Source organism: Magallana gigas, chromosome 9 (assembly GCF_963853765.1).
Source record: "Magallana gigas chromosome 9, xbMagGiga1.1, whole genome shotgun sequence".
Taxonomy (NCBI): Eukaryota; Metazoa; Mollusca; class Bivalvia; order Ostreida; family Ostreidae; genus Magallana; species Magallana gigas.
The window spans coordinates 48,902,983-48,912,239 of record NC_088861.1 but is presented as its reverse complement, the minus strand read 5'-3'; the positions used below and the strand labels follow the sequence as shown (position 1 = coordinate 48,912,239).

Sequence of the window (9,257 nt, the reverse complement as noted above, 5' to 3'; positions counted from 1 at the left end):
TTTATGTGTGTATATTATAAAAAAAAGTAACATTAAACATTTCGTAAGATTGTCTGACATCAATAATCTTTTCACCTTTGACCTTTAGCCTATGTTAACAGTACATAGTAAGTTGTGGAAAAATCACCCTAGCTGTTGACTTACTTTGTGAAATGAACATCAAATATTATTGTCGGTAAATGTAAACATGAATTATTTATTAAAATGGGAACGTTCCCGATATCAAACAGGTTTCTTTGTTTTTGGAGAATTTTACAATGTACATGTGACCCAAACCAAAATATTTACTTATACGGGGTCAAAGTTCAGGTATGAATGGGAGAAAGCTGTGCATGCGATAGTGCATGCAGACTACACGTGGGAAAATAACAATAAACCGACCAATGGCAGAGATCAGTTCGAGACAAATCGTTTCTGATTGGCTGATCATAAATAATCTCTGTCAGCAATAAATACCGATACTCTGTTGATCTTACAATCATAACACAGTTTGCCACGCAAGGAGATCGATCAAGAATAAAAAGCTACCAGACTAAATCCACCCTTATTTATTTCTTAACAAGTCAAAATGCCGATCATTGAAAAAAGCCAGGTCTTTGATAGCCGTGATGAAATTGACGAATGTTTTCTGGTCAGAAGATTATCCATGTACGCCACTATCCGTCCCGAGGACATCAAATCTCTAGGCGCGGATCCAGGACTGACCAAAACCCCGCGCGGGTCTCTCAAAGATTTGTTCCGGCCCGCCCGGGATCTCCACCACGACCTGACCATCACCGAGGAGAGAGGGGGGTCCTCTTCCTCCCTGGAGAGAGTGTGTGACGACACCCCGGTCATTGACGGGCGGGGTTTCCCCATCCAGTATAAATCGGCGGGAATCAAGCCGCACGAATTTCCCGTGATCGGTAAGGTTTTACCTTTATAAAATGATTTACAACCGATTTACATTAATATTACGAAACTATTTCAGTAGTTACATTTACTTCAATATATTTTGTTAATCCTTGTTAAGAACACATTTTATAGCTAATATAATATGTATCAAAATAATATATATATATATATATTGAATTTTTACACTACTTAGTGTAATTTTACCCAACGTACAGCAGGAACATTTTAATTGAGTAAAAAATATTAATTTTTATTTATTCAAAATGTTATTTTTTAACTTTGTCAAAAGTACCAAAGTAAATTGTTTAACCTTATTGATATTTTTGAAAAGATGATCATCTAAGCATTGAGTATTGTAAGGTGAGTTTATGATGATGAATCATTGACCGAGACTTTGTACCTTATCGACCGACAGTTACCATAGTAACGACAAGACAGCTCTTGCTAAAACTGGAAAGTTCCAGCTTATGTAGCGCATCTGTAATCGATATATACCTCATTACGCATAAAGGGGTTCAAATAGGTGCACATATGCACCGCTGTTTATCATCATTAAGGAGGTTCGATACTCGTAGCTCATAGGCGTCGGACCCCCCCCCCCCCCACTGTTTTTGCAAATGTAGCAAATGTAGACCTAACCATTAGGCACATAGCATTATAGAGGGTTTAGCCCCCCCCCCCACACTTTTTATCGCCGGAAGTATAGTAGTTCCTAAATTAACCTTGAAAGATTGAGAAAGTCGGAGTAATAGGCCTACTCCCCCCCCCCCTCCCCCCCCACGGATTAGGAATTTCATGATTGGGGGGGGGGGATTTGGGTAGGGAAAATTGTTTGTGGATAGGCATCCCCCCCCCCCCCCCGGATTAGGATTTTCATGATTTTGGGAAATAGGTTTTTTGGCAATATTTCTGAGGATTAGTCTACCCCCCCCCCCCCCCACTTTCAATTTGCTTCCGACGCCATCGTAGCTACTTCATAACGTTTTTATTTTATTTTCTAACACAGACAAGTTAAAATTGTTCTGTATTTTACAATAACTAGCGAATGAAATTGAGTTTAACAATATCGAATTATCAATATTAGTTCAGTTGACCTTAGTTTACATTGACAATTTTGATATTTAGATATCGGTGGGGGGGGGGGGGGGGGGGGGGGGTGGGGTGGGGAGGGGGTGATAACTCTACAATTTAATGTGACCTGAGACCTCTTTATCAAACAGTGACTTCTCTGACCTGTGTTGTAGACCGTATGTTGTGGTTTGAAAAGGTTTTGTCTTTTCAGTTACCTTCGATTTCTGCTGTGACGATTCGGCAGATAATTACGGATAGTTGTGTAAGTGGTAACATATTCATGTTACGTTACTGAAAACAACTGCCGAAATTTGTAGATTTTAATTCTGATGTCATTTTGTCACGTGGTATATGCAGATGGAAAAAAAAAAGATAAAAAAAAAAAACAACTAAAAATCATACATTGGGGTTTGAGACTAGTTTACCATAGTGCATATGAAAAAACGGGGTATAATTTTTAACATTTCTTTGAACGTGGAGAAAGCTTCACCCAAGAGACAGCGATCGAGCAGCCGAGGAAAGAAGAAGAGGAAGAAAGACCTACACAACACAACAGCAATGTTCTAAATTACCCCATATTTAATTTTATTCAAAATTATCCAACGGGGAAAAATATTTATTAGATAAACGGCATCTGCCAATGCTCATTTTATTTTTGAACAGGGCAATGAAATACCATGTGACAATTTAATTTATTTTAAATTGAAATCGCTCATACTTGCACCACAAAAACCTTTGTAATAAAAACACATGCAGATATTGATTATAATGTATTTTGATAAAGCGTTCTGTATATATGAATATATTATGCCAAGTGAATTTTTTCTTGATGCAGTATGTTGAAGCACTCACTAACCGTCAAAACTTCACACTGTATATTAAATGTGCATTTTCACGGTTAATCTAGTCAGTTTAAAAGTACGATGCTCTTTATTCAAATCGATGCATTGTAACGTATGAAATGTAAGACAACCGGTTTTGAAGAGTCCTCAGTATTTTGATTTTTTTTCGGCAGGTTTCCATGTGGACGAAAACATCTGTCCAGGGTTCCGATACCGAGTTCGCTACATGGGATCCAAAGACTTCCTGTTCAACGGAGAACCGCGCATGCTCCAATCCATCGGCCTTGGATATGGGAAGCGACTGACTTTCTCGGGAGAAACTCTCAACAACAACGAGAACTACTTCTGGTCCGACAGCCGACCGGAAGGATACGCATTTACAGTATGCGCAGTGGAAGCAGGCGACAAATTCGTCATCTATGACGAAATGTCACATGTCGTTGGTGACGTTGATATGATTGAGGTCGAGGAGAGCCAGACAGAAGAAAAGACCGTCTACGAGCCTGATTACGTCACAAAGATCGTCCGCGTGCGTCTTACCGCCAACATCCAGTACCATATACACCACGGTATGTTGATGGACGTCACAGACCACGTGACCAACCTCGAGGGTACTGCGGTGCTTGTACGTCACAGGGGCTCAATGGCGGCAACTCTGCAGCAAATCAGTGACGTGAACGTTCCCCGTTTCGGCAAGTGCTCGCTGTGGAAAGAATGAGGGGGTTATACTCCAGAAAAAGACTTTACCTCAATAGGAAGCGACCAGGGGCTCCAAATCCCCACACTGCCCGCGGGGTCCCATCGATGATAGTCCCTGATGCACGTGCATTACACAGTGCCGTGCAAATAACTGATACCATGTTACTTTCAGAAAAATGTTTTACATATACATTTGTATACTGTTGATGTTTTTTATATACATTATTGTTTTCAATTTTTTTTTAAGTTTAAAAAATAAGAATAAAAGGATATTCTTTGAGAAAATTTCTTTGTTGTTTGTCAAGTGGATTTATAAAGTAAAGTCTTTAAATTCCATATGAAACTCAACTTATATAGTATATCAATTGCACCAGAAGTGATCTTGTGTTGACAATCAGTTTAATTGGAGGGTTCAGCCGAGTTACAAATGTGGAAAAAATAATTTTGAACGTTCTACATTGGTTTTTATGACAACAATTTCTTTTACTGAATTGCCAGAGTTTTTTTTTATTTAATTAAAGGAGAGCATGTCAGGTTAAGAAATGTAAGAAACATATATAATTCAAATTTCTAACACTTATTTTATACAACTTTTTTTCTAATAAGTTTAGGTAGAGAGTGACATTTTACTTCACACACATTTAAATAATCCTTTTGCGCTTTAAAAATCTTCGTAACTAAACAAGTTTTTAATGATGGCGTTTTTGACGCCATTTTACGATGCCTATATCGCTATTTCTTTGAAAAAGTGAATCCATGGCAAATTCGTTATTTATAATTATTAATTTCATGAGTTCTAATTCAGGAACATATACGAGACAACACAACAACAGGGAAAGTTTTGTTTTCCGGGATGGGGGGGGGGGGGATGGTCCAAGGCCTATTTTCCATGAACCCCATCCCCGACCCCCTTCTAGATCCACACAAGTGTGAAAGTATATACAGTGCGGTCTTAGAGCAATCGCAACTTCTCGGGCCTTTCCGGCAAGCTCGGAAAAACACCTCGAGGTGTTTTTTTCGAGCTCTGCCGGAAAAGCCCGAGAAGATGTGATTGGTCTTAGAGGTAACGCTAGTTCAAGCATTGTACCCGCGTTCATACACGGACGTTGTGCTGGGTTTGTCTGTGGCTTTATGAACACCATTAGATAATACAGTTGATGTAAATATTTAACAGTACATTACATAACCAATTTAAGGCAATTTAAATGAAAAGAACATTCACAAGAATTTCATGTAAAACTATATTTAAACAATAAAATGCTTTCTGTGGCGATATGAAGGTGGCAACATTGCAGAAATAAATACTTTTTTTTCAGCAATTATCGCTACCTTCATAACCTGCATGAATCATCAAAGACAGCATTCTATTTTTTATATTTACACTATTTTGCAAATTAATAAATGGATTGGAAAAAGTAAGTAAAAATCACTTTATTGCCAAATCGTCTCCTATGGGAATTTGAGTCTGACATCATCATGATTATTTCGTGCAGTCCGTGATTTTTCTTTTGTCGCTGTAGGTTTTGACCAATCGATAAACGGGGCATGTATATTTCAGTCTGGCTGTTTCTATAGAGCTATGAATTCACGATAAGTTTCCGTAGGAAATAGAGGGAATCATACTCGGTATATGTAAATATATTTCGATACATTGGATATATTTTATTTCTCTGTCAACGGAAATCTCGTGATTTTTAAAATCTATATTTATGAATTATAAGACATTTCGCCAAAAAACTACAAAACGCCTGCACCAGAGTATATAACTGCTTATAAATACCTTTCACGCTTTGGCGGATCTAAGTCAGTGCGAATTTGCATCAAAAAATATGCTTGTTACGAAATTATATTGAATGGTACATTTTTGGGGTGAATATATATATTTACTGGGAACGTAGAAATTAAGATTTGACAATTATTGACGAGTCAATTCGTTTCTTAAATGCGCGATTTTAGGTTTGATGGATAAACGCTTGCAAAGCACGACCTTTGGTGAGAAAACCGGATACATGGGAGGGAACTTTCCAGAACGGGGTATATAACCAAGGCTAGGGCATCGCAGGCTAATATCTTGGGTTAATAAAAAAAAATATTTTTTTTATCAATTTGATGCGGTTTTAGCTTTGATGGAAGGAACTTTCTAGACGGGTGTCAAGGAATTCGGTTTGACAAAATAACGTCCCGGCGGAGCTAAAGTAAAGCTAGGGGGAGTTAACCATTGGGCAAATTCTTTATATCTGACAAATTGTGTTTATATTCTGTAAATAAATATGCATCCAGTAGCGTTTTTTTTTTTTTTTTTTTTATAAATTTCATACATTTTTTAACATGACAGATTGGTAGCAAGCCTTTTATACAATAATTTGCAAACAATGAACAGATTGTGCTAAAAAAAATCAAGTATGCATAAAACGGGGAAGTTGAATTGGGGGGGGGGGGGTCTTCAAAACAGTCTTTTATCAGATTTCTGATATGCTTATTTGGAACAGTGACAAAAATTATAGTTAAATAGGATCCAAAAAACCCCCAAAATTTAGAGAAACGATATATGCAATAAAAACCGATTTACTGGTTTGAATTTAAATAGAAAAGTTTGCTATTTTTTCCAGTCTTCTGCAGCAAAACGAGTGAAGACCATGTACGTATATGTATAAATCATCCATTTCAGTTTATATTTTTCATCACTGCCCGCTCCTCTATATATATCCAGCCATGCTGTTTTTTTTATTTAAATTTTAAAGAATATTATGAAAGCAATGTTCTAAAAGCGGAGAAATGTTACACTTTTTTTTACTTTATTTGTTTAGTTCAAAAGGTAGTACGTTGTCCCATACTACCTCAAAGCTGAAATCTGTGCTTTGCATGGTGCAAGGGTTTTAAGGAATAAAGTTATGAAAGTGGATACAGTATATACAAAAATAAACAAAAATACTGTTTTACATATTGTGCATTGTATCATTCTAATGAGTACAGTGTTGATTCCCGCGCTTGCGCAGGATATCATCTAGTGATTTCTAGAAATAATTGTAAACATCCCGAACCATTCTCTCATGTAGTATTCCATAAAATCCTCTGCATTATCTTAATGCTATATAATAATTATATATAACGTACCTTTTTTATTTTTAAAACTGAGTTCAAATTATGATCCCCAATTGCTAGGTCCCAGTGTAGCGGGTCATTTCCGAACTTTTAGCCCCATGCACTCCCATTTTTTTTTTTAAAGATAAGAGGATCCTCTTCACAATTTTTAAATACATGCAATTAAAAAAATAATAATAATGAAGATATTCTATTTTTTTAATTGTGTCTTTATATAACACTAACTGATATTCATATGGTGTACATAGGGTTATTGAGGTTACATGTAATGGCCACTGCTTGAGTGTCACAGGATCCGGTTTGGTCGACTTCTAACAAACCTGCTTTTATCGTATAGGAAATAAGCATAAGCGTCGGAACCGGGGGGCTAGCGGGGCGCTCCCCCACTTTTTTGCAAAGTTAGACCAAACCGTCTGCACATAGCATCAGGGAGGGTCCACCCCCACTTTTTTCGCAGAAAATATTATATTTCTTATACATTAACATATATCTAAGTATCAGAAAGCTATCCCCCCCCCCCCGCCCGCACATTAGATACCCTTACCCCCACAACAAATTAATTAGGAATTTCCTGATTTTTGGGAAATAGCTTTTGGGATATATCTCTCTTCTTTTTTTTTCTTTAAAGTTTAAATTTACTTTTCAGTCGTTTGTATGGTCAGTCTGAAAAATAATTAGATATTTAATTGCTTGATGATTGATAAATAACTACAGTGTATGTAACTAATATTATATATTAACGAGATTCACCGGGGCTCGTCATGAAGTTTTTTCACCCTTTTAAATATGTACCACCTCTATAGTATACAATAAAATACATTTTATTTCATTGTATAGAGGTGATACATATAAAAGGGTGAAAAAACTTCGTGACGAGCCCCTGTGTTTAAATCAAAGATGTTCATCCTATTCTTTAGAAATTCAAAATGACATGAAGAACTCGTTCGTTCAAATCGATAAATTCGGAGGAAACTTTTCTTTCAACGAGATTTGTCTAGTAGTAAGAATCGGCCAATCAGAGGCCTGCTTTCTTCCACGAGAATAACACGTGTCTGGATGAAAACAGTGCATGGAATCTCTTTACTCGGTTAAAGTTTAATACCACACGTAGATCGCTGGGAATAAATTAACAACGAATTCTACTGGTTTATTAAAGTTACACTTTTAGAAAAAGCATCAAGGTAAGATCACTAATTTAGGTTGCCCATTTTTGTTACAGGGAAGACATTGACGGGATGCAAGATTCTGCACACGAATGGTGGGGTAAAAAATCGCAGCTCCCATGTTTTGTATTCGAATAAATCATTTCCTCGTTAAGTTAATCAGGAAACGGTTGTATATGCATGTTAGTGTTGTCTTCTTTCAAACTGACAATAAATATCAAATTGAAATTTGTCAAAAATTGCTGAATCGAGAAGAAATTAACCCTGTGTTGACATTTTTCTGCAAAACTGCACGTGTCAAGGGCGATTATTCGAGATCCTGTAATATCATGATTGTGAAAATAAGTTTTGGACAAGGTTAGGAAATGTATCAGTATATGTATTAAGTATAGTTATGCGTATACGTAAAGTTATGCAAACAGGGATCGAAATATGCAGTGTATACAGCGCTGTGTATAGTCTGTCCAGACGGCTTGCATAACATCAACAATCAGAGGTTCACCCCCCCCCCTTTAAATTTGTATTTTATTTACATGCTTGTGCATGATTAATCAACAATAGACGTTGGAATTTGGTGAACATCAAGAAGTATCTGTATTTATGAAATTAGGTCAAGCTAACTGAAAAATGAACCCATTTGTATCTTCTGTGGTCTGTATACAGTTCACGGTGCTTGATTTGACATGGAGGGCAGTGAAGCATAACAAATTTTTTTTAGCAGACTCCTGCTGGATTTACCCTGCTGACTCCACCTGGTATCAGCCCATTAGATGGTACCCCGCATTGGTCAATTAATCTGAGTGGATCTAAGTGTGTGTGTGTGTGTGGGGGGGGGGGGGGGGTGATTATGAAACTACATCTTGATGGAGACAGATGAACACATGTGGTAGCCACATGGTCATCTACCATGACCTTAAATCAAAAGGTCTCAAGCTGGGCAGTGAGGGCTGATGGCTAGGTATTCCTCCAGTCAGACAGATCTGTGTCAGCTGACCCACTATAGAGTTGTGTACTTTAAGCAGTTCATGTACATGTAGGATGGACATCTTTTCTCATATTTATCTGTTTTAGGTTCAACATCGCCATATAGCAGCCAGATTTTGAGACTGCCAAAATATAACTCTATCCTCCCCCCCCCCCCCCACCTTTCATCACATGCTATCCAATTCTTTTTTATCCAGATCTTTTGATTGCATTAGGTACAGTGTAATCACAGTATCATTAGAGATATGATTATTCGTAAATTATATATAAATTGCAAACATAGGATGTGTACGACTGAGAGCCATCACATGTTTATTTACGTTCTCAAAGTGGTTAAAGGGGGTGGGGTGGGGATGTGGTGGAGGTTGGAGTTTGTTTTTTGGGGGGGGGGGAGGGTGACCAGAGTTTTAGAGTTTAGTAAGTGTGGAAAGGGAAGGGGTTTGGGCCAGGGGAGGGGGGTACAGATTTCAGTGAAGAGCTAGCTTTTCTCCAGGAATTGGTT

The 9,257-nt window shown here is 37.5% G+C and overlaps 2 protein-coding genes across 4 annotated transcripts in view; both read left to right on the top strand.

The window, feature by feature from the left end:
* The first annotated feature begins 473 nt into the window (after window positions 1-473).
* On the top strand, window positions 474-3,791 carry LOC105337795 (uncharacterized). Its single transcript, XM_011442690.4, has 2 exons — window positions 474-905; window positions 2,981-3,791. Exons 1-2 carry the CDS (start codon window positions 569-571, stop codon window positions 3,523-3,525), a joined length of 882 nt encoding a protein of 293 aa, XP_011440992.3. The 5' UTR covers window positions 474-568; the 3' UTR covers window positions 3,526-3,791.
* A 3,838-nt stretch (window positions 3,792-7,629) lies between these two features.
* LOC105337796 (uncharacterized) overlaps window positions 7,630-9,257 on the top strand; it is a 44,212-nt gene continuing 42,584 nt past the window's right edge. For all 3 annotated transcript variants that reach the window (XM_066071951.1, XM_066071950.1, XM_066071952.1), the window contains exon 1: window positions 7,630-7,789. The gene's annotated coding sequence lies outside the window, so the exon portion shown is untranslated. The remainder of the gene's footprint in view (window positions 7,790-9,257) is intronic.

What these genes read in the sequence shown, in the direction of transcription:
- LOC105337795 (XM_011442690.4), top strand. Translation starts at nt 569, where the DNA reads ATGCCGATCATTGAAAAAAGCCAGGTCTTTGATAGCCGTGATGAAATT. An exon ending in GCACGAATTTCCCGTGATCG is followed by an intron (nt 906 to 2,980) that starts GTAAGGTTTTAC and finishes TTTTTTCGGCAG; the next exon opens with GTTTCCATGTGGACGAAAAC.